This window comes from Exophiala viscosa (assembly GCF_022695815.1).
Source record: "Exophiala viscosa unplaced genomic scaffold EDD37scaffold_2, whole genome shotgun sequence".
NCBI lineage: Eukaryota > Fungi > Ascomycota > Eurotiomycetes > Chaetothyriales > Herpotrichiellaceae > Exophiala > Exophiala viscosa.
The window spans coordinates 251533-278360 of record NW_026944354.1 but is presented as its reverse complement, the minus strand read 5'-3'; the positions used below and the strand labels follow the sequence as shown (position 1 = coordinate 278360).

The 26828-nt window shown below is 51.6% G+C and overlaps 13 protein-coding genes across 13 annotated transcripts in view; 5 read left to right on the top strand and 8 right to left on the bottom strand.

The window, feature by feature from the left end:
- The first annotated feature begins 458 nt into the window (after positions 1 to 458).
- Positions 459 to 2086, top strand: EDD37DRAFT_587039 (RecQ family helicase RecQ). The gene has a single exon (XM_062814469.1). It carries the CDS (start codon positions 527 to 529, stop codon positions 2042 to 2044), a length of 1518 nt encoding a protein of 505 aa, XP_062672511.1. The 5' UTR covers positions 459 to 526; the 3' UTR covers positions 2045 to 2086.
- Positions 2087 to 4285, bottom strand: EDD37DRAFT_620153 (ATP dependent RNA helicase, variant). The gene is made up of 2 exons (XM_062815894.1): positions 3976 to 4285; positions 2087 to 3927 (listed from the first exon to the last, which is right to left on the bottom strand). The coding sequence occupies exon 2, from the start codon at positions 3877 to 3879 to the stop codon at positions 2134 to 2136; it is 1746 nt and encodes a 581-aa protein (XP_062672510.1). The 5' UTR covers positions 3880 to 3927; positions 3976 to 4285; the 3' UTR covers positions 2087 to 2133.
- Positions 4286 to 4529: 244 nt separating this feature from the next.
- Positions 4530 to 5931, top strand: EDD37DRAFT_646332 (uncharacterized protein; the record flags this gene model as incomplete). The annotated part of the gene is made up of 3 exons (XM_062817721.1): positions 4530 to 4547; positions 4599 to 5199; positions 5252 to 5931. The coding sequence occupies 3 exons, from the start codon at positions 4530 to 4532 to the stop codon at positions 5929 to 5931; spliced, it is 1299 nt and encodes a 432-aa protein (XP_062672509.1).
- A 104-nt stretch (positions 5932 to 6035) lies between these two features.
- On the bottom strand, positions 6036 to 7225 carry EDD37DRAFT_222793 (ketose-bisphosphate aldolase). The gene is made up of 2 exons (XM_062810431.1): positions 7046 to 7225; positions 6036 to 7020 (listed from the first exon to the last, which is right to left on the bottom strand). Exon 2 carries the CDS (start codon positions 7017 to 7019, stop codon positions 6141 to 6143), a length of 879 nt encoding a protein of 292 aa, XP_062672508.1. The 5' UTR covers position 7020; positions 7046 to 7225; the 3' UTR covers positions 6036 to 6140.
- Positions 7226 to 7755: 530 nt separating this feature from the next.
- On the bottom strand, positions 7756 to 9119 carry EDD37DRAFT_222741 (nucleoside-diphosphate-sugar epimerase). Its single transcript, XM_062810430.1, has one exon. The coding sequence runs from the start codon at positions 8787 to 8789 to the stop codon at positions 7827 to 7829; it is 963 nt and encodes a 320-aa protein (XP_062672507.1). The 5' UTR covers positions 8790 to 9119; the 3' UTR covers positions 7756 to 7826.
- A 380-nt stretch (positions 9120 to 9499) lies between these two features.
- Positions 9500 to 11794, bottom strand: EDD37DRAFT_222699 (uncharacterized protein). Its single transcript, XM_062810429.1, has 2 exons — positions 11474 to 11794; positions 9500 to 11420 (listed from the first exon to the last, which is right to left on the bottom strand). The coding sequence occupies exons 1-2, from the start codon at positions 11490 to 11492 to the stop codon at positions 9676 to 9678; spliced, it is 1764 nt and encodes a 587-aa protein (XP_062672506.1). The 5' UTR covers positions 11493 to 11794; the 3' UTR covers positions 9500 to 9675.
- A 2364-nt stretch (positions 11795 to 14158) lies between these two features.
- EDD37DRAFT_222410 (uncharacterized protein) lies at positions 14159 to 15195 on the top strand. Its single transcript, XM_062810427.1, has 2 exons — positions 14159 to 14981; positions 15042 to 15195. Exons 1-2 carry the CDS (start codon positions 14199 to 14201, stop codon positions 15078 to 15080), a joined length of 822 nt encoding a protein of 273 aa, XP_062672505.1. The 5' UTR covers positions 14159 to 14198; the 3' UTR covers positions 15081 to 15195.
- A 1-nt stretch (position 15196) lies between these two features.
- On the bottom strand, positions 15197 to 16584 carry EDD37DRAFT_222370 (ribosomal L28e protein family-domain-containing protein). The gene is made up of 2 exons (XM_062810426.1): positions 16296 to 16584; positions 15197 to 16240 (listed from the first exon to the last, which is right to left on the bottom strand). The coding sequence occupies exons 1-2, from the start codon at positions 16355 to 16357 to the stop codon at positions 15337 to 15339; spliced, it is 966 nt and encodes a 321-aa protein (XP_062672504.1). The 5' UTR covers positions 16358 to 16584; the 3' UTR covers positions 15197 to 15336.
- A 296-nt stretch (positions 16585 to 16880) lies between these two features.
- Positions 16881 to 17861, bottom strand: EDD37DRAFT_549313 (uncharacterized protein; the record flags this gene model as incomplete). The annotated part of the gene is made up of 1 exon (XM_062813681.1): positions 16881 to 17861. A coding segment is annotated over one exon (981 nt), but the record flags the coding sequence as incomplete, so codon positions are not given.
- An 850-nt stretch (positions 17862 to 18711) lies between these two features.
- On the bottom strand, positions 18712 to 20016 carry EDD37DRAFT_222367 (uncharacterized protein). Its single transcript, XM_062810425.1, has 2 exons — positions 19776 to 20016; positions 18712 to 19725 (listed from the first exon to the last, which is right to left on the bottom strand). Exon 2 carries the CDS (start codon positions 19543 to 19545, stop codon positions 18868 to 18870), a length of 678 nt encoding a protein of 225 aa, XP_062672502.1. The 5' UTR covers positions 19546 to 19725; positions 19776 to 20016; the 3' UTR covers positions 18712 to 18867.
- A 461-nt stretch (positions 20017 to 20477) lies between these two features.
- On the top strand, positions 20478 to 22336 carry EDD37DRAFT_620141 (monoamine oxidase). The gene is made up of 2 exons (XM_062815893.1): positions 20478 to 20944; positions 21007 to 22336. The coding sequence occupies exons 1-2, from the start codon at positions 20627 to 20629 to the stop codon at positions 22084 to 22086; spliced, it is 1398 nt and encodes a 465-aa protein (XP_062672501.1). The 5' UTR covers positions 20478 to 20626; the 3' UTR covers positions 22087 to 22336.
- Positions 22337 to 22364: 28 nt separating this feature from the next.
- EDD37DRAFT_222418 (uncharacterized protein) lies at positions 22365 to 23555 on the top strand. Its single transcript, XM_062810428.1, has one exon. The coding sequence runs from the start codon at positions 22685 to 22687 to the stop codon at positions 23354 to 23356; it is 672 nt and encodes a 223-aa protein (XP_062672500.1). The 5' UTR covers positions 22365 to 22684; the 3' UTR covers positions 23357 to 23555.
- Positions 23556 to 25548: 1993 nt separating this feature from the next.
- The window catches only part of EDD37DRAFT_676272 (CRAL-TRIO domain-containing protein), a gene marked incomplete at its 5' end in the record, with an annotated part of 1489 nt that continues 209 nt past the window's right edge, over positions 25549 to 26828 (bottom strand). The window contains 2 exons of the mRNA XM_062819567.1: positions 25549 to 26674; positions 26729 to 26784. Of these exons, the coding sequence (XP_062672499.1) occupies positions 25841 to 26674; positions 26729 to 26784 (890 nt within the window). The 3' untranslated portion in view covers positions 25549 to 25840. The remainder of the gene's footprint in view (positions 26675 to 26728; positions 26785 to 26828) is intronic.

Genomic DNA, 26828 nt, shown 5'->3' with positions numbered 1-26828 from the left:
TGGCAGTGGAACTGGCCTCGCAGAACATGTCGTAAGTGAGCTCGCCAACCACATCACAATACGTTGACTTCCGAGTGGGTTGAAAGAGAGCAAGGAGAGCTAAAGAGATATCAATATGCCTCGTGTTCTGGACATGTAAGCTAAGCCGTAAGAGGCACATTCTGCGAAAATGAGAGTCGTTGATTGGGCAGCAGCACATAATACGGAAAGTGCCATTTGTCCAAGGTTTGTAGTCTTGTCCAGGTATGTTTCTTTCCTTGATACCTGCCCATGCCAGAAACCACAGGTCAAGTCAATGACCGCAACTTCAGAAGGCGCCAGACAATCCCGTCGGCAGGCGGTGCCTGCTTGATTGTAGTACCTCAAGCCGAAGTTGTCAACGTCTGGTCACGTGTCCACGTGCCAGTACGGCCGAACAGTTGACCATGAAGTGCTATCACATTTCAATCCGACGCGTCCTTTTGACGACTAGACTCAGAGACCTAGAAGTTCATTCCCAACAACGACATCCGCCGCTGTCTGCAGCATGGCGCGAGGTCCTTTGCGGCGCGCCGCTAGCATCACAGACCTCCGTTTTACTCTTCGCCGGGTCTTTGGCAAGGACTCTTTTCGCCCGTTGCAAGAAGAAGTAATCACGGCTGTCCTTGCGGGCCACGATGTCTTTCTCTGCGCGGCAACTTCATTCGGCAAATCGCTATGCTATCAGCTACCTGCAGTGGTCTCACTAGGCGTAACAGTGGTGATCTCTCCACTCCTGGCCCTGATGACAAACCAGGTTGAAGCAGCTCGCAAGCTAGGTATTGCAGTTGAGTGTATCAATGGAAAGACAGGACAACAAGAGCGATTTCGAATCGAGACCGACCTTCAATGTGGCCATCCGGCCACCAAAATTCTCTATGTCACACCCGAACTCTGTGCCACGGCCCATTTCCGAAAACTCATTCTCACCATACACCGTCAAGGTCAACTTGTGCGCATCGCTATTGACGAAGCACACTGTATCAGTGAATGGGGCCACGACTTCCGCCCAGCCTACAAGGAGCTCTCATGGCTCAAGACCACCCTCAATTGTCCGGCTGTACCGGTGATGGCAGTCACAGCAACAGCCACACACCAAGTCCGTGAGGACATCTTCAAGTTTCTGGGTCTTGTTAATACCAAGACCAAGTCTTTCTCAACCTCCACAGCACGTCCAAACATCCATTATGAAGTCCAGTATTTCTCTGAGTCGAATCCGGAGAATGGTGAGGATGACGTCTTTCCATATCTCATGTCCAGGCTTCAATTCATGCACCAAAGAAGACTCATGCGTCTCAACTACTTCTTACAGCAAGATCCAGAGGCTGCCATGGCACCCATAACGGGCATCATCTACGTCTCATATCGGGCTACGGCAGACACTTTGGCGTCCAGGCTGACAGCCGCCGGCGTCCGTGCTCATTCATATCACGCCGGTCTGGAAGACGCGCAGCGATCTAAGATCCAAACTACGTTTCTGAGATATGCTACGACGGACCCTCATCTGCTGCAAGCGGATGGCGACCAGACACTCAAGTCCTCTTTCAACATCATGTGCGCCACTACAGCATTCGGGATGGGCATTGATATCCCGACGATCCGTTTTGTCGTACACTACGGTCTGCCGCGAGGCATGGAGTCTTTTGCGCAAGAGTCCGGACGAGCAGGAAGAGACGACAAAGCAGCCGCGAGTATCATCTTGTACACGCGCGAGGAGAAGGAACGTGCAGAGTTTCGAGCAAAGGGCGATGCCGGCAGGGAGAAAAGCAAGGCCAAAGCGGAGTCGAGGCTGAAATCACTGCAGAGCGTCATTAATTTCTGCGAAAATACTGAGGTATGCCGGCATGAGTTGCTGTCGCGCTATTTTGGAGACACCGCTGGGTCGGCACAGTGCTATTATGCATGCGATGTCTGCAAGGAAGGGCCGGTCAAGCTGAAAAAGCGGAAGGAGAGAGGAGTCGCATCCGAGTTGGAAGCATTTGCGTTCACTCAGAGAGAGTCCGTGAGAGATTATGATTATGAGTAACGACTTTACGACTGGCTTTGATACCCCATGAGAATAGCATAGATGACAGAGGACAAATTAGCATTGATCTGTAAATTGATTGATTGTATTCAACTCTTCACGTTGTAATAACCACCCGAGAAGTCCAGCAGCCACTGCTTCTGCACTTTACTGATATCCTTGATATACACCTTTTCACCGGTCTCCAAGAGGTCATGAAACACCACGAACTCGGCCTTGCGATTGAACATGAGGCTAGTCGGGTGTGCATGCATAGTGACATCGCCCGAGACCGACTTGAACGTGCCGTCCGGCTGCATCTTCGCGGCGTGCGCGAAGAAGCCCGTCACCAGACATTTTACTATATTGGTCGCCTTGTCATCCGCCGTTTGCGTCTTGGTAGACAGAACTGGTGGTAACGACGACGCGGCAAGTGATTCCTGGACTTTCACGCCCAGTCGCTCAAGGTAGCGTCGCAATTGATTGCGGATGCTGACCGCACGCTGCATAGACTTGAAATTGAGGTGGTTTTCGTGGCACCATTTTGCCTCCTTTTTGCCTTTTGTCACGAATCCTTGATACACGTTCAACAATGTGAGCTGGTCTCCTTCCTCGGCCGCGAATTTCCGGCGCGAGAGATCCATGGCTTTCTTCTCGCCTGTGTGGTGGAACCAGACATTGCCCTGTAACGAGGTCATCGCTGCTATGGTAAGCATTTCACTCTGACAGTTGAATCTTGGGTCGGATGAGGTGAGTAGGCATTTGGCCATCATTGGTGGGATGGCTAGTTCGGCCATGCGTGTGCCGAGCGGAGATGTGAGTTTCGCGTATTCGTCGACGGCGCCGAGGGAATAAAGCAGGTCGAATGCTCGGATGAGGAGTTGTGATGGTGGTGGCGAGATGAAGTCGAACCGGACAATATTGTCGATACCTAAGGCTTTGAGTTGCAGGACCATAGGAGCCAGATTTGAGCGCTGGATCTCAGGAGGAGTGGTGGCTGGTAGAGACTCGTACGCCGCTTGAGTGTATAGACGCAAGCATTTGCCTGGCTTCGTACGTCCTGCACGTCCTGCTCGTTGGATCGCTGATGCTTTTGATACCGGGAATGGTGTGAGAGTCTCGATATTCGTAGTTGGATTGAAGGCGCGGAGTTTGACGAAGCCACAGTCGATCACATAGACGACGCCTGAAACGGTCACCGAGGCTTCAGCGATGTTGGTGCTGAGGATAACTTTTCGAGTATTTTCTGCTGCTTCGGAGAACACGTACATTTGGTCGTCGGTACTTAGGCCGGCATACAGCGGAAGTGGTTGTAGAGCATCGGCTTGTGGGTGTAGAGTTGAAGCGAGTTCAGACAACTTCTGCATCGCCGTTTCAATTTCTTCCCTGCCTGTCAGGAAGATAAGAATGTCGCCCGGAGCTTCTTGTTGGTGGATCGTGAAGGCTGTTTGAACAGCCTTTTCGACATAGTCATCCGTGGACTGATCGAGGTAGAGAACGTCGACGGGGTGCGTACGACCTTCGATGCTGATTATTCGACATTGCTCGTCGGCGCCGTCTGGATCTCTGAAGAACTCTGCAAAGCCTTCGGCGTCAAGCGTAGCGCTACTGACAATGATCCTCAGTTCTGGTCGGCGCTTTTTGATCTTCTTCAACAGTCCGAGCAGGATATCTGAGCTCAACGACCTCTCGTGGGCTTCGTCGACCATGATGACAGAATACCTGGTCAACAGCGGGTCGACTAGGGCTTCCCGCAATAGCATTCCATCCGTGAGAAACTTGATTTTGGTTCGAGCAGAGGTAACATCCTCAAAGCGAATTGAGTATCCAACTTGTTCACCCACTTGACATCTCATTTCTTCTGCGACTCGAGTAGCGACCGTGGTGACAGCAACCCTCCGCGGCTAGACAATTCGTCAAATACATATCATGATTGGAAGGCCTTGACTTACCCACCTGAGTGACCGCAATGCATTTCCCGTCGGCACACCATCCTGCTCCTTCCAGATACTGGGGAAGCTGTGTAGTCTTTCCACTACCTGTCTGGCCTACTATTACCGTTACCTGATTTCTTTCGATGGCATAAAGTAGGCTGGCTTTATGTCTCGCAATTGGTAGTAGTGTGGAAGGAGTATAGAGCGCAGGGATGAAGGACAGGTCAAAGTCTGTCATGGTTATTGTGCTTGCCGGATAATCATCGTAGTTACTGATCCCAATGCACCAGTCTCGACACGATCTTCAACTGAATGTGATTGTCAAAAATACATTGACAAAGCCGAGTGGAAGTGAGTATGTGCACCGCCACAAATTACGCCACACCAGCCACAGCTCGTCATCATGCCAAGTCGTGATACGAGTTGACACCAGGGGAACAACACCGGGCGCCGGGAAAGCATGTGTTTCAACAACTCATCTGCCTGCCTTGTCGAGATTGTAACCCATTCTATTTATTCACAAACAATCCTATCATCCAGCAAGGCCTAACACTGGAAGACAATATCTGATCATGGCTAACAATGGCGCTGTAAGTATGCCTTTACCTATGCGAAGCCTCATCACTAACCACCAAGCGCAGTCGTCGCCAGTCTCACCTCTGAAACCCTCAGATGGACCACCAGAATCTCCTACAACAGCCCGTCCATTGGACTTCGACAGTGACCAGGAGACAGGTGTCGTATCGACTCCCACGAAATCATCCAGGACAGAAGCTCTACCCAATCCCCCACCCAAAGACGAACCTGCCCCGCCAGCGAAACCTGCGCGACCATTGAGTCCTCGTGAACAAGCAGAGACTACCTTGAAAGAAGCTTTTCCTACCATCGATGCAGCTGTCGTGCGGGCAGTGCTGACGGCGAGTGGAGGAAATGTCGAACCTGCTTTCAATGCTTTACTAGGCATGTCGGATCCTGACTCGCAGCGAGAGCCTGAACCTCCTGCCAAACCTCCTCGACCAGCTGCGCAACCACCAACATCCACCAAGATGAGTCAGTTAGAAGCAGATGAAATGTATGCAAGACAACTAGCAGAGCATTATAGTGGTGGAGAAAGGCAGGAACCACAACGCCGTGACCCGAGACAAAGATTCAACGAGAACCTTCCGGGCTCGAGGGCAGGACAAGGACGCCCAGGTGGAAGCCCGAATCCAGACGATGTCCCATGGAGGAGCTTCATTGATGGTGAGTGCATCACATGAAAAGAGACAGGTCTAGACTAACACTCGTTCGACAGACGACCTTCCTGAGATCCGGGATAACATCCGCAAAGGATTTATCGAAACCCAGAGCACGGTCAACAAGTGGATCTCTACGTTCAAAAAAAAGCTTGACGGTGAAGATGATGGTACTTTCGGGGGACAACTCCCTGATGAGGAGCAGGCGCCTCCACTTCCTGTCCGGCGGAGCGCAGATACGCGAAGAAGCGCCGACATACAACGATACGATGCAGACATGCAGCCTATTGGAGATGACTTTTCGAAATTAGATCTTCGAGATGGGGAGGCACCACCTCGAACTTCAAGCAGACCACTAGCCAATCCGAATCTATTCAGACCAAGTACGGATCGTGTTCCTTCGCCAGCAATTGGGCGCAAGGTATCCTTCCAAGATGGTCCGCCTGAAGAAATCCGAGACATGTATTCTGCCTCGCCAAAGCCAAGTGTGACCACCGCGACCGCACCGGGATCAGGAGGAAAGACTAGCAAATGGCAACCCCTGGCATCGGTCGACCCTAGTCCGGTCACCGACAATGATCCATTCAGTCTTGGTGACAGTGACGAAGAGAAAGATGCAAAGCCTATTACGATGAAGGACGATGATGAGCTAGCGAAAGACCCCAAAGCCGAGGACGACCAGGTTAAGAATGCCACTGACGAAGCTATGAAGGAAGCTATTGGAACAGGCAGCAAGTAGTGGCGCTGTTGTCTAGCGAACAGGAACCTATCGTGTATGCACTAAGGCACATATGCCCAAAACTCACGAATTACTCATGACTGTATTGTCGGGTCCATAGAGGCTATGAAGCATGAAGCATCGATGCTGGAGTCTAGCCGTCTTGTGCAGCGTACAGGCAGGCAATGGACTGCCTCTAATACCATGATCTTCCTGGTTGTCATCTATATTTATATCTTGACATCTCCAGCTCTCCCCGTACTCCCGACAGCGTCCATCATCCATTCGATTCGTTCTTGGATCAAGCGCGTGCCTTCCTCCATAAATTCGGTTGCTGGGGTTCTCCCAGCCTTTTCGGCGGCGTACTTCTCATAGTTTAACAACACGACCTGATTGACGTTCAGCCTTGTCATGCCCGCCTTCACGCACTCCTTAAAGATATCCGCCGTGAACTCATTCGTCCCATGCATGACGATCTGGACTTTATCCTTTGCGACCTCCCGGATACGTTGTAGTCGGGGGAAATCAAGCTTGATGTTCTCGACGCCGTGGTACGGGCCGTGTACGTTGCCTATCGCCGGCGCGAGGAAATCGATCCCCGTGGCGATGAACTGCAGTGCCTCTTCAGGCGTGGTGAGAATACCCTCGAGATCGCCTGTATCCTGGACGCCGGCTTCCCCGCCGTTGATACGTCCTGGCTCGGCTTCCGTGGCTATTCCTAGCTTGTGGCAGAAATTCACGAGTTCAGTGGTGCGCGACAGGTTCTCTTCTTTTTCGTAATGCGACATGTCGACCATTATGCTGTCGAATTTGCCGGTATGCGCGGCGCGCTTGATGGCCTGCTCGCTTTGAGCATGGTCGAGATGTAAGGACATGGGCACACTGGCGCTACGACATACGTCGGCGGCGAGATTGACGAGGTTGTCGTAGGCGTAATCTTGGGCCCATGGGAACAATAGAATTTGACATGGTGAGTTCTTGGATTCGGCGGCACGGCGACATGCGATGATGGCTTCGAGGTTGTAGCATACTACGCCGGGGACACCGTAACCTCCATCCGCGGCGGCTTTGAGGATGCGGACGGATATGTTCTGGGAGAGGTCGGGCATTGTGACGAATGGTTCTTTGCGATAATGTTTGGGGACTTGGAAGGTGGGAAGTACCTCTTTGCTGAACCAGAGTTGTCGTGTCTGTCGTCGTTGATGAGTCTGGCCGCCTGGGATATCGAACTTCGTGAAGCTCGCACGTCCACCCCGGTCAATCTCAACTCTTCAGGTGTATGAGTAGGTGCAGCGACGAATAGAATGATTCGGATTGAAATATGGGGAAATGTCCAAAGTCAATGATCGGAGACAAGCCGATGAAGATCTGCTGTCCGCTATGCTTCCGGTCTCTTCCCTGATCCGGGCGTTCGAGCACAGAAAAGTATTTAGCTAGTACACAGGTAATCTACCTCGGCCAGACCCCATTTGATGGTCTCCTCTTACTCTTACTCGTTCATGCTACATACAGGAATATGCAGAGAACGAACGAACGACAGGAACGACAGGGGACGACAAGCAAAGATGACGTTGTCGGCTTGTTTTCCGCGTGAGGGGATTGCGAGATAGACTGGGGGTACCGGTCATGGCCGGCGTGGGCACCGATGAGAGCCGACGGGGCTGGGAAGGCGGAAAATACGACTGTTGTCCTCATGTCCTCTCGTCACATCGGTCTGTGAGTGGGCGGGTATCATGTTGGAAGGAGATGGGTCAACAACTGGAATCTTTGAGGAATATAAGCAGGCAAGGCTGAGAGTCGCTCACAAGGCTGGGAGCCTTCACTCCAAGTTGGCTCGTAGAAAGATCATACCATATCCACCCAGTAATGCATTGATACGGCTATACCTGAAATAAGACCTGCTTCACCACATCCCTTTATTTCAACTTCTTCTGCTCCTCCATATACTCGATATACTCCTTGACTGCCTCCTCAAAGTTTTCCGGCTTCTTAAATCCCAGGCTCAATGCTAGCGAATTGTCATAGTTGTACGCCCACGAGTACAAAATTCTGGCTTGGAATTCGTCGTGCTCCTCCTTGATGTATTGTAACTTGTCCTCCCCACCGACCTTGGCCAGCGCATCCATCATTTCTTGAATCGTCACACAAATGCCCGGTGAGTTGAGCACGCGCTTGTGCTTGGGCAGGGCATCACTCTTCAAGGTGAGAGCGTATACCAGGTTCCAGATAAGGGTCTTGGGGTTGCACACGTTTGACGGGAAATGTCGGTCTTTGACGGGGACGATACACTCCTTTCCTTCTAGTGGTTCGCGGATGATGCCTGAGATGAATGCTGACGCTGCTGGGGCGGGCTTGCCTGGCCGTACGCTGATTGTTGGGAACCGGAGTACGAAGGCATCGATGAAGCCTTTGCGGTTCATGTCGTTGATCAGCGTCTCGCACATGAATTTGGCAGCACCGTAGGATCCTTCCGGTGTAGGAAGGACAGACTCGGTAATCACATCTGGTAGGGGACGGCCGTAGACAGCTTGACTTGAGGCGTAAATGACTCTTAATCCTGGTCTGACTTGTCGGATCGTCTCTAGGAGAAGCCGTGTGCTCTCCAAATTAACACTCATTCCCAGATCATAGTTGGCTTCTGATCCTGATGACATGATACCGTGGAAGATGTAGACGGCGTCCAGATCCGGTGTGACGACGCTGCGGTCTTTGAGTAGGTCGCCCTTGATACATGTGGCATTGTGAGGGTTTCTGGCGCCCTTGGGGACAGGGACGTCAACGATGTCTGTTAGGACGACTTTGTGCTCTGGGTTCGAGAGCAGTTCTCGTGCTAAGAACTGACCCAGGAAGCCGCCAGCTCCAGTGATGAGGACCTTCATGGCGGTGATGATAGTGAGACTTTTCAAGGTTGGTTGTGATTATTGATCGTCGTATGCTTTTCAATCGTCACCTCCGCGATCGAAAATGATGCTCCTTTGATGTCGGATGGATTTTTTGTTGGTACTGAGAGCCCAGAGACTTTTAAATGATTCCCTGAAGAAAAGAGCACTGTTTTCTCTCAGTCACGGATTTCCTGCCGCGCGCATTGAGAAATGAAGCTTCAGACTCCATAACCGCACCCATAGTTCGCACCTCCGCACTTGGAGTTGTCGGAGCACTCGGTCTTTGACGCCGGTGACAGAAAAAGCGGGTGAGTGATGGTGAGGGAAGAGGAGTCTGACCACAACTCGGGATAGTTGCAAGCGAGTATTTGTTTTCGTCTCTAGACTTAGCACAGAACTTCCTAGGATGCCATGGGTGGTCAGACTGGTATGTATTCTGATATGAGACAGGATACCAGAGTCTTGTATGCACTTTCTCAGGGTAGGGTTTTTACAAGATGGATATGCAGCGCGATCATGGCATTCAGATGGTGAATCGGCAAGCATAGAAGAGGAGGCGCGTTCTCGTTGCAATACTTGGTGTGAGCGTCTTTTTCCATAATGATCCTGTTCGAGGTTTTGCTTCACTTAAAGATTTTCCGAGCTGTAGTGAGGCTGTATGCATGATCGAGCCTTTATTGGCGAAGTACTTCGCGTTCTATCCCGTCACAGTGCAGATGTTGCAAGGAACATACTCAACAGGGTTTCGGGTGCTAAACACGGACATCAAGTCCTTAGGACACAAGGTCCTTCTTTATACACAGGATCAGCGTGTCAGGACTTTCCCGCCGCCTGCCTGACATCTCACAGTTCTATCATCAATCATACAATTCCCTCATCAGAATCATGCTGCATATCCAATCCCACCCCTGGTGGTTGTAGTGGTTGCCCTTCTTCTATCAGGACTTCTACTACCCATCCTGGGCAGATGCAAAGTCTCATCACTGGAGCTGAGTTCTCTTGTCTGCACGCTACTCGACGTCACGATCCTGTTGTATGGCGCAATATCATCGTTGTAAATTGACACCTCGTCTTCTGTATCGCTTGGAGACTCGAGCTTCGATCCAGCGCCTAAGCCATCGTGATGATCCTCGAATGGTCTAGGGTTCAGGCCGGATCCACGGCTCGGTGATGGGCTGTTTTGTTGCTCTTGTGCTCTCAGTCTGGCGGCTCTCACACTGCCTCCTCTCGTCGGCGGTCTCGTGCCGTCCTCCGCCTGCTTCGACTTGTCAAAGTGGAGACCGACGTGCAGAGGATGTTGCGGTACGAGGGATGGAAGATACTCGTTGCTTCGTCGGGGTCGTGGTGGAGGGTTGCTGGTCAGCGGCGGCATGGGCCAGTTCGTCCGCGGCGTCGAAGTGGACTGCGCCTGCTCGTCCGCGAACGGGTTTGCGGTTACTGATGGTGTTGTGCTGCCATCAGCTTGCTTGAAGACCTGCATCGGAATGATCTTCTTGCCGTCCCGACTGGCGCGGAGCTCGAAGTGTCGTGTTTTGTCCTGTTCAATGTCCCGCAAGAACCCCATCTCTCGGGCGTTATGGTCATCTCCACCGTAAGCCATCCCTATCCTCTCCACGTCCACAGACATACTGACGCTAATATGTCCTTTCGAAGTTTGTGTCTCGGAGACCCATGTGCCTTTTTGGTCAAGCTGCGCACCACTGCTGCCACCCAATCGTCCACGGGAATTCTTGGCTAGACTATTAATCGAGTCGACGAAGATTCGCCGGAAGAATGGCTTGAGACCAGGAGCACTGGCGGCAAAGAGACCCAGATACAGCTCCAGCAGTGACCATATCCAGGTAACCCACAACTGCCACGAAAAATCGTAGTCGACATTGAGGAGTCTGTACAGTAACACGGTCCTGACCAGACCGGCCGCTACCGCCATGAATCCAAGGGCGAACAGGACGTACAAGGCCATTTTTTGTCTGATGGGAAGGTCGAGATTGTAAACCAGGATCAGCGGGAGAAGTGTGCTGTAGAGATCGCCTAGTACGCTGAACGCAGCCGAGGCCGGCACTGCGACACCCTCGGCACCGTTATGCCAGTGATGCGTGGCAGCCCAGACGGGATCGAAGCTCTTCCAATAGGCGTGGATGGGGTCGTAGAGCAGGAGGATTCCTAGTGCGAAGGATACGAGGTAGAGGACGTTGTAGGCGATGCCGACCCAGGTGGCTATGAGAAAAGCCCTGCTGAACTTGACGCTGAGGCGACGATAGAACAAGAGCACGCTGACCTTGATCAGGGTGCTGGCGGCAACGAAGCACCACAGACTGACCCAGATGTTGAGCCGGGATCCGACGAATGTTTCGATCGGAATGTCCCAGACATGGCGACCGATGAAGTAAACCCTGTTGCCAATCGCCACAAGGACCGATAGAGCGATGAGGAAGAGAAGAGCGAGGACGATGAGGAGGTCGTCGAAACCAGGGGCTTTGGTGATGAAGAGCCGCGAGTAGATTCGAGCTGTGACGGTTGCTGTGCCTACCGCGGCGAAGATGATGCACACATACTCCAAGGCTGGGCCTCTGCTCTGGGGATCGATATAGTTTGGTTTGGGCCAGGTTGCAATGACTGACTCTGGGGCTTTGGGAGTGTGAGCATGGGCTGGCTGATGCGTCGGTAATAGTGGTACTCACGATGCAAAGTGTCAACCATCTTAGCTGTAGATCTGGTCGGACTTTTCGTATGCTTAGTCCTTTTGGCGCAGGAGCACAGACTTCAACAATATCACAGTCCAGACTGCATAGTATATGTATGGTGAACTTCAGGCTAAAGATGAGTTCACTGATCGGAAAGTATTGGTCAACAATACATCGTTCTCGTCAGATGTCAGGAAGGACGGCAAAAGAAAACGCTCTGAGGAGCTCAATGGATCTGGCGATGCTGGAGCAAGAGAAGTGAATCACTCTCCAGCAAAGTAATGAGCAACGTCAAAGAAGGGAGAAATCAGCAGAGAGGCCACTCAAAAGATATCGCAGGCTGATGGAGGTCTCAAGTGGGTTGGACCACCATTTCTCATCCCTTCCGCGGGCACGCTAGGGTAGTTCCTGCATAAGAGGCAACTGGATCCTTGTCGACCACGCCTGCAACAAGTCTCGACACATGAGTGATTCTCGGTTCAGGCCATGGTCATACGATTTGCCCATGAACAGCCAAGTGGATCGGAAATGAACATTCCGGCCATTAGCATCGAGCTGTACCTGAGAAAGAGGGTCAAGCGATGGTAACTAGCACTGAAGGCTGGAGATAGATCATCATGGATGTATCGGAACCACGGATTGAACGAGACCAAAAGTGGGTTTTCCCTCTCAGGTGCAGTAAATCTGTGGTTTCTCCCTCGATCTCGCACATGGGTTTTTGGCGAGAAGGAAGAAAAAGCTAGGTTAAACCTGTCAGACTCGTGGGGAAAGAGAAGAAAAGAGGTTGGAAGGAATGCATGCGAGGAATGTCAGCTCTCCCAAGGTCTCCACCTCAAGGCATGTGGTGAGTCGCTGACTCTGTTGGACGGGTGAGAGACTGCTGTCTTCAGAATCTGGAATCTGTCAGATCGGTCAAATGCTCGCTCGACTTTTGCGATGTTTCGGGACGTCAAATTGACTGTTCCAGGACGATTGACGATGAGAGATGTCCTCTTCTGTTGATGAGAACACCAGTCGTCAACGACTCCAGACACTGATTGAACACTTGACGCGTCATGAAGCGAAGGTTGAAGAGAAGATTCGGTTGCCTTCCTTTAGTGGCTCTCCACTGCTCTCGTATCGAGAAAGGTTCCTCAGTGGATGTCGATGAAGATGGAGCATTGGAGACCCTTTTCATCCCTGACAGACACGCGATTGACGGGGCCTAGACTAATCCTGTTCATCTCTAGGCGGAAAAAGGAAGTCACCGGAGAATTGAGATTGTGAAACAAATGAGCGTGAACTCAAATCCTCGGTGGCTTGCGATATTCTGTTCGCTTTGGGGAAGCACTTCAAACTCTGCTTGTTGGTACCGATGCTGGATGCTTGTACAGGGTTGACAAGCTTCGTGGACCCTGACACTGCAACGTCTGTGCTGAAGATCCTCGTCTATCCTTTTGCTGGTATTAAGCCGCCCTCATACGAGTAACGAACTCGTTTGATGAGAGGCGCCACTGACCGGTACACCATGCAGCTCCGGAAGGATTTGGACTCGTCATACATATACGGCGGCAAGGCATCGATTTCCTGGTAAGCTGCTATATTGCAAGCCCCTTGCTCAAGGCGTTCGGCATTGGCAACGGCCATGTTTCGTGGTGAGACGTGGAAATATAATCTCTTTATCAATGTTCACCAAGACCAACACTCGCTTCAGTCGCAAAGATGCCACACACTTGTCCCTGAAGTCGTTCACAAGGAGATCGGCAAGGTTCAAGTCACTGAAGCAAGAACACCCTCCTTTGTGATCCTTTCATCAAGCACCATCAAACAAGCTAATTCGCAAGGGAAATCCTTCAACTTGGCAGTGGAACTCCAATCGTAGGCACTCGTTCGAGTCTCTGACCTCAATGCCTACGGCTGCGGGGATGTATACTACTGTAGGAATGGTCACGGAGGCAGCGTCGAGCAGAAGTCTTCCCACCATGGTTCGCCCAGACGCAAGAACCCCATCACCCACTCATCGCTAGGGAGCTCGTCTAATAGCCGAATTGGCTCCTATCATGGAGGCTAGCAAATGGACCTCGCAAGGCTCGCCTTCATTGTTCACACTTCTAACAGCATACTTCCAACTACTTTCACCTTTACCGGGCACGCTGGTAGGAAGCATGAGTATGCGCTGTCTTGTCGATTCCGATGAGTCTCATTCGGCAGGTGATGTCCTTACGCACGTATACAACGACATCGGCTCTTTTGCCTATGCTGGGTGCTGAGAGCACGGATAAGACTTAGGCTTATCTTTTAACTGGAACACCTAAAATCCTGGGCACTTCGCGCCCAACTCCCAGGTGCTGGTCGTGGCATCTCGAGCCCTAAAAGTGGTACTTTTAGGTATGGAGTAGGGACGGTTCTCACACCATATTTACCTGGTATACAGCACTAGTGAATTGTACTACCTAAGTCCCAATGTACTGGGAGCGCAAAATGCTACCGACAAGGTACTAATGATCGCATTTACACCACCATTGCGGCCGTACACATAGCCAAGCGCTCGAGTGCTTTTGGAGAATAGCTAGCCTTGCTCAAGTCTCCCTCCTAGCTTACAACCTCGGTCTTGGACCAACTGACACCTCAGAATACGAGGCAAGGTCAAACAAGATGAAGGTACCTTAAGGCAAGTTGACTACCTTCTTTCTTTTTTTAACCAGCACCTACACTGTCTGTGCCAGTCTTGTCGTCCCGCACCATGGCTGTCTCTATCATCACGCGCATACAAGGCTACTCCGTGCATTGGGTGATGCTCGCCCTGGCCCTTGTCTACCTGCCCATCACTTTGATCTCGCATCCATTTCTACTGATCACATCTCCCTCCTCCTTCCGATCAGCATGGTTTGAAAGCTATTTCCGCATTTTAGGACCACTGTTGGCTACCTCGGACCTACAGGCTGGCCACGTTGAACAAGTCCTTTCCCGCGCCAAGGGCACCGTCCTCGAACTCGGCCCCGGAGGAGGCGACCAGATCTATCACTACAAGGCCGACCAGGTCGACAAGATCTACGCCGCCGAGCCCAATACGTTTCTGCATCCAGCGCTTTTGCGGAATGCTGAGAAACACGGACTCAAAGGCAAAGTCATTCCCCTAGAAGCAGGCGCCGAACCAGGTAGTCTTCTTCCCGCGTTGAAGAAAGCCAGACTGCTATCCAGCACGACGTCAGGTCTGCCCGAGGAGGGCGTCTTCGACAGCATCGTCGCCATCAAGTGTCTTTGCTCGGCGCCGCAAGACCAGTTAGCCGCCACGGTTGCAGTGGTGCAGGCTCTTCTCAAGCCAGGAGGTGAGTTCCTGTTCTTCGAGCATGTCGCGAACGACAGCGATAAAGTCACCATGTCATATGCGTGGATCATGAACTGGATCTGGCCTGTCATGATGGGCAATTGCCACTTGAATGGGAAGGTGGACAAAGTCGTTTTGGGGACAGGTGGGTGGGAAGTCAGAAATGTGCAGACCATCGGCGAGTTTCAGGGTTGGGAGGTATGTTAACAAGTTGCTGAAGGTGTACTCTCCAGAGGAATGCTGACAGTCTATTTTCAGGTTTTGAGATATGTCAAGGGGATCTGCCGCAAGGCTTGAACGGCCATGCTTACTATGGCACCACTCACACGATTTGCCATATTCACAACGGCATTGATAGCCGGGTCGGGTTTGCAACAGTAATGTAAAGCCATGAACATCAAGTGCAATGGAAAGACGTCCAATGGCGCAAGAATGCCCAGAAGATATGTGATTTTGGACTGTCGTCTGTACCTTTTTCCGTCAGGGCTTGTAACCACAACGCCGACCAGATGCAATCATCATTATCGTGAACATCATTCCATGTATAAGCCTCTCAGGCATACACAGCCTGCTTCTGCGGAAGTTCCGTCTCATACTCAATCTCCACACGACCCTGCTTCTTCCTCGGCTTCGCAGGCGGTGCAGCTCGTTTCCTCTTCTTCCCTGGTGCCGTATCTTCATCTTCCTCATCGCTCTCTTCGCCCGTCACTTCACTATCGTCCGACCCTTCGTCGTCCTCACTTCCCGAGAAATCCGCCTCTTCTGGACTTTCTTGGCCAATCCAGTCGTCGAAATCCTCCATCTCGTTCTCAACCTCACTCTCATCGAGGTCGGAAACATACTCGACCTCGCCTTCAGCCTCGAGTTCTTCCTCGACCTCTTGGTCGGCCTCCTCTTCTCCGCGCTCAGCCCGCTCAAGACCTCTAAGCACCTTCTTCCACACCCCCTCCTCGACATTGATCGGTCGATCACCATACGCACCGCTCCTCAATCGATCGATCAATTCGCGCTCGATCGCCCTCTCGACCTTCGCAGCGCTCTCCGCCTTCCGTTCTCTCGTCTCCTCCCTACGTCGGATCTTAGGCGCGAGTCTCGGCACAAGTTTCTCGCCCAGTCTCTCCTCCTCTTTGGCAATCCTCCGCTGCCGGATCGCCACTTGAGTCAACCGCGTGAGACGTTGCTTGCACTTATGAACATAGAATTTCGGCCAGTACATCAATTTCTCGTCGATCTGGGCCAGTGCCTTTTCGTAGTTATTCGGCAACCGAATCTTCTCCCACCATTTCGACGGCAGATGTGTGCGCTCGGGGCTCTTGATGAACAAACATAGTGCCCCAGTTTCAGGGTCGGGTCGGACAGTAGCGTAGCGAGAATTGGCTAGTGGGCAGGACTGTCGGTTGCAGAAACCGGTTAGGTTATGTTCATTGCGGCAGAAGTTCTGGGTCTTGGTGGTGAGTCTGAAAATTTTTGGGTTAGTTGCGGAAGGATTGCAAGGCGACGGAAGTGCCCTACTTTAATTTAAATGAGCAGAACTGCTGATTGATGACTTGCCAGACGATTTCGTCGGAAGACATCTTGTGGTCGAGGGACGAAAGGTATAGTGAGGTTGGCGAGGACGTCGAGTGTGGTGGCTCTTCTTCGACTTGCAGGATCAGCAAACAAAAATGTTTCTTGCCCTAGAGGCCGCAGGGCAAAAATTTGGCCCAAACGCGCGAAACGTGCCAAGAGAACCACTATCGGTTATCAGATGTTTGGTATGTTTGCCGGTAGATTACTATTACACAAGCAGTCTATGGACGCTGTTGTCTTGCTGTCCACTCAAATATGGAGGGGTGTGCTCAATCTCTGCTGAGAATCCGGGTGCGCTAAATTTTCCTGGACCGCGTGTGTCCCATGGTGAAGGCGGCGGGTATTAGCACGAGTGGGACGGGGACACACAGGATCGAGGACCGTTGGCTGAGAATACCTAACGTGATCGGTATTCGCCCTCAATGATTCCAAGTACCTTGCCCCTGGTCCTCGTCGTGCTTACCGTGCAAGACTCGTAGCGCTTGTAGGTGGTTGACTTGGGCCCAGCTGCATTCGAGGCCCCACTCTAACAAGCCAATCCAAATCGTTCTCATGTGGCTTTGGCCATCTCGAGTAGTATTGCCAGCGTCGTCCCTCCTTGTCCCATTTGCGGTTCGGTATCCATGCCTCCAGATTGTAGTAGTTGTCCCGCATATATATTGGTTGATAGGACGGAGGCCCGCTTCTTTCGAGGTAAGAGTCGGTTCCCTCCTCCGCTTCTGCATCGTTGAGGTGGTACAATTTCGGTTTTGTAGTTGTGATCTTTTCGCCTTTCTTACGCCATTTGGAAGCCCGGAGGATTGTGCGGGTCGTCACTTCGAGGTGTCTTTGTAGTATTCGCGCATAAGTGAGGGGACTCTGTATCGCCTTCGTGACAATCGAGGCATGGTGATCAAGTAGAGAGATATTCCACTCAGGATTTTTACCGCGAGGGATTATCGGGAGAGGCTCGCGATTCTCGAAGTTCGGTTGCCAATGTGCAAGGTCAAGAATGATATTAAGGTTGTTCCAAGCCAACACGCAACTCATGCAGGTACAGATACCTTCCGGATCGATTTGTCGGATGTGCTGGTATGGATTCCTGTGGATCTTGAGGCGATTCTGCCATTGTGGACTGAGTAATATCGGGTGAGCGTAGGCTGGAACTCTTGACAAAAGTACAGGTAGTGGGAAGCATTGTCTCAGGACCCAGTATCGATAACTCATTGCACCTTCTGCAATGCCCCTCTCATTGTCGAGGATGAAGGCGCGGGTATCCTGATTCAGGCGAAGTAGACTGAAAAGGTCGCTTGGACGCAGGAAGCTTAGCACAAGAGACAGTAGTTCAGGTGGGAAGTCGAGAAACGATTTGATTTCCGAATGAACCTTGCGTGACTCTTTCTTCTGTTGCCGCTTCTGCAACCGGGCGGTCTTTTTGGAGTGGAGGGTGAGTGCCGCAGTCGTGTCGACAAGCGGCTCCTCGTCAGAAGCAGCACTATCGTATTTGATAGCCGGTCTTCTCGCACGTTTCGGTGCGGTCGCGATGGCCTTGCCCTCAACCTGAACTGGAAGTTGGTTATCATCTTTCGTGGATGTGTAGGAGACTGCTATTGAGTCAAGCGAAGACACCGAATCCTCGAGCGACATGGCTCGGCTCGAACCCAAAGCGCCCGCATAAGACCGAACCTCAATTGCTAATGTTCGTCAGAATAGATTTGACCGCTCTGCATTCGTGGCGGCAATGGTGAGAAAATGCAGACAGAACGACGCCGCCTCATGGTGAAAGAAGTAGGCGACGTCACATCACCTGATCAGGCTGAAAAAGACAAGGCTGAGCATTACGGGGGTTCTGTCAAACTGAGTGAACTGCAAGACTTGCACTGAGGTTCGGACATCAGAATGCGGTATTCAACATCAATCTTTGTTGTATTCATCTAGCAATGTGCTTGCACCTATGACGGTCGTGGAAACTTATCTATGATTTCAGCCCGTTGGTCCTCTGCCATCGACTCTTCAGGTACCCTTCGCTACACTTCCCAGCATTTTCCTCCACCGATACCTGTTTCCTGCTTTCTGCCTTGATGTCCCTTCCATCGGTCTCGTGTTCCTCAGTTGGTACTTCCCTTGCCGTGTCGGTAGCCCTTGCTTGGGCCTGTTGATTGCTTGCCGTGCTCCCTTCCTCCACAACGTCCCCTGCTGGAGTTGTCAGCCACCTCGAAGGCATTGACTGTCCTCGCGACAGTATCTCCTACTCCCCGGACGGTCCTCCCTAGAGCGTTGATAACAATGGCTGGTGGCGACGACTCGAACTCTGCTTGCATCAAGCGTCGGTGAGGAGCTCACACCCGTGCACCTCTCTCCACTCAAGGTATACCCCGTTGGCCGCATTGTTCATCGTTGCTTCCTCCTCGGTTTCCTGCTGGCGACCGTCCTCCTCCATTGTCGAGCCCCTTTGTTGGCCAGATGACCATCCTTGAGATCCTCCTGAATGTCCTTGCAAGCTTGTTACCCTCTTCTCCCATTGAGATCCATCGCATCATATCCAACCGGGAATAAGGATGGTGGGCACGGTTTGCCAACCAGGAGGATCCACAGCCATTGGCGTTGCCCATCCTCGGCACCATGCACAACCCTCCTCTTCCTCAACAGGCGCCATCTCCTCATCCTCAAGCGGTGGCCATTGGAAGGGGCGGCCTTCTTGTTCTGCTTTCAGTCGACGGATGTGGTCCCCCAGACCCCAGGATGTTGTCCGTGGCTCCGGTCGGTAGCAGCAGGAAGCGAACTTGGAGTCCCCCCCAAACAGATTGGGTGCACGGTAGATCTTTGGTCTGCCCATGAAATCCAAGGGGTGTTTTTCCATTGGCGGTGCGGCTATTTCTGGTGATGTTGTGGGTGTGAAAGAGGTACTGGGTGTCGCGTTCGTGTCGGCCGGTGAATGTTGTACAAGCTTTTCGAGGTTGAGGCATTGACGGATGATGGAATGATTGAGTGCCTTGCGAGGTGAAGTGACGGGGAAGTGAGCAAGACCTTTGAAAGCAGGAATGGGCGATTGCGAGACGCGGGATTTGATGTCGAGGGGCTTGAGCCCATTAGCGATGCCATCTGCATGCAAGCGACGCGTGATCTCTGATTGAACTGGAGCAAGGAAAGCTTTGCTGATTCCGTTGCTCACTTTGGCCGCAACTGACCCGCGGAATGCTCGAGTGGCTCCCATCCTGACGAATGGCGGTATTAGTGTCACAGAGAATGGGTAATAGTCTGATGAGAATAAAGAGGTGCTTGTTATCGGTCAATCGAGTAAGCTTGCTTGATTGCAAAAGACGATTTGAAACGCTCGAGCTGGACGAAGTAAAGAGTTTTGCGGAGGTGAGCAATTGAGAGAGAACAAGAAAGGCTTTCCCACGGTCAGTGAAGATCGAGTATACCAAATTTTCAAAACTTAACCAGCCTCCATGGTCACCACTGTCACTGCTTCACTCACTCTGACCTGTAAGAAACCTCGACTGGTGAAGTGACAAAGCCCTTCCGTTGATAGTGAATAGACACCAGCGATCGTTCATAGCCCGTCAGAACAAGCATCACCTACCTCACTTGCGGACCTTCTGTGAACCAAGCCAAGAAAGACCTTCGGGACTGTTCTCGTGCCAGTCATATGGCTTCGAAACATATGATTGGCATCGTCGTGGTCTTGCAACCAGGCGACGCGATGGTCATCATAGGCTCAGCAGTGAAGCCACGCCTCTGTCAAGACAGCAGTCTTCCAGTTTCAAAGTACGTTGGGCTCGCCCCTCTAAGCTGTACCTATGGGACATCGACATACCATGATCGAGACAAGAAAAGCTTCGTGCTTGTCGCCAGTGCCATGTCTGTTCCATGACGCATATCACATGGAAGTTCCAAATGCCGAGTCTCCTTTTTAAGGATGTTTCTCCGAGCAAGGCAGGTGATTCCGGCCTTGATCGATCATCGCCATCATCTAGCAAGGATCCTGACAGGTATCGCGCTTGCTCTCACTGTCCCGAGGAAAGCTCTCTCGTAATGTTCTCGAGTTCGTGCTCCAGATATAAAGTCGGCTCTGCAATATTGAATGGCTGAAACGAGATTCGAAGAAAGAAGGTTGCTTCGGCGGCGCCGAACCTCAAGGACAATCGCAGCGGAGAAAAGCGCTCCACGAGTCCACCCACAATTCTCTTGACACCACACGCCTTATGAGCAAGTATCTAAAGTATATATACCAGAGAGGCAGAACCCTATCTCAAGTATGTTCTTCGTGATCTAGCCTGACGATAATCATCATGTACGACGCCATCGTGGTGGGAGCCGGCTTGGCTGGCTTGCAAGCAGCACTCGACCTACAGCGTCAGGGACTTTCAGCATTGGTCCTCGAAGCACGCGATCGTGTAGGCGGCAGAACGCTGACAATCCGCTCAAGCGATGGCAAGCCCAAAGCAGAGGCCGGAGCCGCTTGGATCAATGACACCAATCAGAGCGAAATGTGGAAGCTTGCTAAGGAACTGGGACTGCACACGTATACGCAAAATACCAGCGGCAATGTCGTGGTCCAGGACTTCGATGGCAGTTTGGTGAAGTTCCCGTATGGAGAGATCCCGGAAGTATGCTACTCAAGAGGTCCCTTTGTCATCTTCTGCCGCAACGCTGACACTCAATCTCTCAGTATCCATCGGCTCAAGATACTGAATCATGTGTCGCTATCCGAGATCTGGTCGAGAAATTGTCTAACCAGGACTTTGCTTCAGTGTCTTCGGCAGGCTCTGTCCGTTCACATCTGGACTCTATTTCCTTCGAGAAGTTCCTGGAGGAACAGAACTTGACTCCCAAAGCCCGTGCAACGGCAGGCATCTGGACGCATGCTATGCTTGGGGTTGATCCGTCGGAAACGTCGGCATTATACTTCATCGAGTACTGCGCTGCTGGTGGAGGTCTCATGACGATGCGATCGGACTGCAAGGATGGAGGGCAGTATCTTCGCATTCGGGAAGGAACGCAAGCATTCTCCTTGGGCATGGCGGCGAAGCTGAAACCGGAGTCACTCAAATTGAAAAGTCCCGTGGCTAGCATCACCCAGAAGCCCGACGGCACAGTCTCTGTGTCGACCAAAGCTGCCCAGATATATCAGGCGCGCAAGGTCATCATCTCGATCCCCACGCCCGTGTATAAGACCATTACATTTTCACCACCTCTTCCCGCAGCCAAAAAGGCTGTGGTCAACAGGACCAGGTATGGATTCTACACCAAATATATGGTCATATTCAGCAAACCCTTCTGGACGGAGAAGGGTTCTTGCGGTCTGGCGCAGTCATTCACAGGCCCTGTATCCGTTATACGTGACACCAGCCTCGGCGACCATGGATACACTTTAACATGTTTCATCGGAGGACAATTTGGGCGAAAATGGGCCTCGTTGGAACCCGCAGCCAAGCAGTCGTCAGTATTGAAACAGATCGGTGATATGCTCGCAGACGGTGCAGATATTACGTCGCTCTTCGTCGAGGCGGTTGAATCACCGTGGATGGACGAGGAGTACTCAGGTTGGGGTTGCCCATGCGCTTCCATGCCGCCCGGAGTATTGGGCGATGGATGGGACGCTCTTTGTGCGCCATTTGGCAGCTTGAAATTTGTGGGCACTGAGTTCAGTACTGTCTGGCGAGGTTATATGGAAGGAGCAATTCGTACAGGACAAAGAGGCGCTGCAGAAGTCATCAACGAGTTGAAGAGCGCGAAGGCAAGCCTGTAGATGGGGTGAAGATTAGGAATGTGAACTAACAAACCTCTTTTGCTTGACTGGGGCTCGGATCTTGAGACGACCTCTCCTGTCATTGCCGGTTGCAGGTGCATCGGGATGGTCTGTCGGCCTGACAGACCAGCAGACAAAAAGAGGTAGAAATGAGAAGGGGAACATTGGACGCGAGTTGAGACACAACACCAAGATAAATTCATAGCCCAAATTTGTTACGGGCAGAGAAATAGACATGTTTCACCGACATATCGCCTACCACATTTCTCGGTTTTGGTATTCCTCAAATATTCATTCTTCCTTCCCACTTCCTCGCACCCACACACAATCTCTTCTCCTGGTCAAACGCTGCTGTGTACATGTCAAGCACTCGGCTCAATACAAAGGCACACATAAAGTGTCAACCCCAGACCAAAGAGAAGAACACCTTTTGCTCTCTCCATATCATGACGTCTACACCTGAAGTCTGATGTTATGAATTGAACAGAGTTCTGCTTTTCATGTAAGGTACCACGACGACAAACCTCCAGATTCCAGACACGATCTTTCATATTCATTCCTTCGTTGGCCCTTCTTTTCTCTCATTTCAGACGTCACAATGTCCAAAGAATCACCCTACACCACGGTCCTCTCCTCCCTACTTCCCCCATCAACACCACATATCCCTCTCTCGCTCCCCGTCTCACCTCACAAACTACATATCCCGGCCCAGAACATATCTTCGCTACAACTACACCCTGTCATCGAATCTGCTCTACACATAATCAACCTCGACCTCCCATCCGCCCACTTCCTGCTCAGGCACATGCAAGCCCAGCCAGCCTGGGAAGCAATGTACCTGCACGGCATCCTGCACCGAATTGAAGGCGACATGGACAACACGCGAGCATGGTACGGCGACGTCAAAGACAGCGAAGTTTTCCAGACCGTTTGGCGCGACGACAACGATGACTCGAAATCAGATGCTGACACTAACCCCGACGAGACTCCCGCGCTTGATCGAGCAAGGTCCTTTCTCGACAAGGTCGAATCATACAAGGACAGTCTATTGTCGAAGGCACGGGCGTCAAAGTCCTCACCATCCGTTGACGTCGACACGATAGCATCAACATCCCTGAGTGAACTCCGGCGCTTCCTTTCCTTCTGTGAATCGAAATTTGGCACCGATCCCGTCACCGACGCTTCGAGCGTCTGGATCTCCATGGGCGACAAGCACAAGGACCAGGCCGCGCAGATGATTACTGGTGGCGAGGGATGGAGGGAGTTCTGAAAGCTGAAAGCAAAGCTCGGCTACTCATCCCCTCGTTAGGGTCAGCCCCAATTGCCAGCAGGTGTGTCAATCACGACGATGTTTCCCACCACGTCAAGAATACTTTCATTTGAGTTGGCAGTCGCTCGACAGGCAGAGTCACCTTTGCGGAGCACTCGCTAGCATCTTAAGACGAATGCTGTCCCCAATTACTATTGAAGCAGTGGTCATATCAAGAGAAAGAAAGCTCCCGTAGCCCACTGGTCAGCACTGGATGCTCCATGCTGCGAACTTTGCCGGTTTATGTCAAGGACGATACGACCAAGGACGGTTGGTGCCATCCCTTGAAGGCCAGGGGCAAACTGTGAAAAATTGTGGAGGGCAGGAGTAGTAACAGATAGTCCTCTTCTGGGACAGTATGCGCATGCTTGTCGGTAGGATCGCTCGAAAGAATGTCTCTCAGCCTTGTAGGCCAGGAATGGGACATAAAGAACTCTTTCGCAAGCGAGACATCGAGGGTGAGGGATGGGGTCGCAAGATGGTATGCGGTATAAGTAGGTCAAATGGCAGCATACAAACGGTCAAGCACCGGGAGTTGAGAGTATTGATGCATTGTAGAACTAAAACTAGCAACTATTTCTGCTTCAAGCCCAAGAATGAATCCACCTCAATGCCACCATCCATCATTGAAAAGGAAAAGACATCGTCAGGCAAGGGTATCGTATTATCTCATACAGGTCGTGTGCGGCGCACCATTCGGTCTTTGCAACAGCAGGCAATCAGTCATTTGTCAAGGACATTGCGTTGCTTATTTCTTGTCGCTGGAAATGTAGTCGGCGGCGTCTAATGGTTGTTAGTATTATCAAGACGGGGCGGTGTTGAAATGTAACATACCAGAAGCAGCTTTACTAGCGGTGTTCAACGCATTCGCAGCAAGGTTCTGAGCCTGGACAAGGTAGCCCTTGCCAGTCTCCTGGGCCTGTTGGGAGTACTGAGCGGTAGTCTCTTGAATGTTCTTCTGAGCCGCATTGGCATTGTCACCGGCCTGGTCGTACAGGTTGGATGCGGTCTCCTTCGCGTTTTGAGCGACAGCGCCTCCAGTCTCCTGAGCTTGCTGGGTGTAATCAGAAGCGGTGTCTTCAGCCTTCGCTGTGTAGTGGGATGCGGTGTCTTGGGCATTTTGAGCGACGTCACTTCCAGTCTCTTGGGCCTTCTGAGTGTAATCAGAGGCGGTGTCTTGAGCCTTTGCGGTGTAGTCAGAAGCAGTGTCCTGAGCCTTTCCGGTGTAGTGAGACGCGGTAGCTTGGGCATTCTGAGCGACATCACTTCCAGTCTCCTGAGCCTTCTGAGTGTAGTCAGAAGCAGTGTCCTGGGCCTTCGCGGTGTAGTCAGAAGCTACGTTCTGAGCATCACCAGCAGTCTCCTGAGCCTTTCCGGTGTAGTGAGATGCGGTGTCTTTAGCGTTTTGAGTGGCACCACTGGCATTGTCTTGAGCACTGGAAGTGTAGTCAGAGGCAATGTTCTGAGCCTTTCCAGTCCCCGAGGAGAAGTTGTCAGAGGCAGAATCGTAGGTGGAGTGGGTTTGGTCGGAGAGCTTCTGGCTGGTGGACTTGCTGTCACCTAGATGAAAGGTTAGCTGCTGGCATGGACCAAGAAAAGGGCAAATGCTTACCAGGCTGGAGGGAGCCAGCGAGGTTGTCGTAGGTACCGGTAGCAGACTCCTTGGCCTGGTCGGTGGTAGACTTCTGGGAGTCGGGAGTGATTGTCTCTCCGAGACCTATACCGAGTCAGTTCAGTTGAGATTCGCAAGGGCGTCATCTCGACATACGATCACTCAGAGGTTTGCGGGCAGAGTCAGACATGGTGGTGATTGTTTGGTAGTGTTGAGGTTATTGAGGGGTCAAAGAGATTGTATGGATATGACTTTCTGGTCAAGAGAAGTTTGTGTGACTGTTATGGTTGATACAGTCAAGAAGAAGTTTTTTCAGAAGAAGGATGTGATCAGGGTTTTGTTTGCTTCTAGTGAAACAGGCAGCTACGTAGTGGTGAAGGCGCAATTAGCCAAAAAAGTTGCAATTGCAGTTGCAGTTGCACATGCGATTGAATCACCGCGAAAAATGAGGTCAGACGCAATGGGGGGATTGACGTCACATTGTAAATAGGAAGACGAAGCCGACGAAGAGGCAAACACGCGCTACAACTTCAAGTTTACTACCCTGTGATGCACTCCGAGTATCACCATCACCCATCGACCATCATTTGACCATTTGACCATTTGACGTGACCATTTAGCACAACCCATGGCATATGAAATTCCTGAATTGAGGGTGCAATGCTAAACTAAACGACTCGAAAAACCATGGGTATCTATCTACGCAACTTCTCCCGCGCTAATGGAAATGAATCCCTTCTTGGTCCAATAAGTGCAGATGATACTCTTTTGTCCCCCTCTCCATCATTACAGTATCGATGCTATCATGGTATCCTTTTCAAGCCTTGGTGGCCTCAGGTTGCGGTGGCGTCTTCCAAGCTAGGCTGCTTTCCAATGGCATCGAGGTCCGCTCCCTTCCCACCATACTCCTTGGGCAGCTGCTCAGCCAATCCCTTGACCCTGCTGCTAGTCGCCAGTTCCCGTGCGAGGTTCGCGCCGTTGCTCATTGGATGGAACTTCTTGATGGTCTTCGTAGCAACAAACAGCTTCATAAACGTGTAAATGAATCCCATGAACGCTGGCACGTTTACGAAGAACTTCTCCTTAAGCAGCTCGGGGTAGTTCTGTGCAAAGACCTTGATCGTTTCCGTACTGGCAGCCTTGACCACAGGAGATTGACGCAAGAAGCTGATGGATTTGTAGTCATGCACTTGGATGATTTTGTATGGGTCGTGCTCGGCGGTGATGGGCTTGGTGGCACTACTGATGTCCAAAGCTTCCAAGGCTTCTTCCATCAGGGCGACTCGCCAATCAAGAAACTCTTCGAGGTTGCCGAAGGTCTCCTCCAAATTCTTGACGCTGCCATAGATGTTCCAGGTGAAGACTTCCCGACCTTCAACATCAGATGAATCAGCTCCGTAGGTAGTAACGTAGCCCAGTCCCTGAAACTTGTTGCGGTTGTACTTCTTCTTCAACAATTCCACAGGGTTCTTCTTGGCCCGCCATTCGAGAGTCTTGGTGAGTTGGTCCTTGGCCTTTTTAAGGTCTCCTTCGTTGGCGTTGAGGTACTTCTGAAGAACAATCTGGGTTGGGACATGTGTGTCTGGGTTTGCGAGAGTAACACCCCAGACCTCGGGATGTCCGTTTGATTTGACCAAGAACCAAAGCTCCTGGATAGGTGTAGCCTTCTGTGGACGAAGATGTCAGCAAGGTGTTTAGGGCTGGTCGTGGGACGGCTTTACCGTTGCTGGGGCGGCTTCTTTGATGTCGCTGTCAGGGATGACTCCAGAGACCTCTCCTGGCAGAGCCGTACTGTTTGGCGCATCCGTGGTAGTCTTCTCA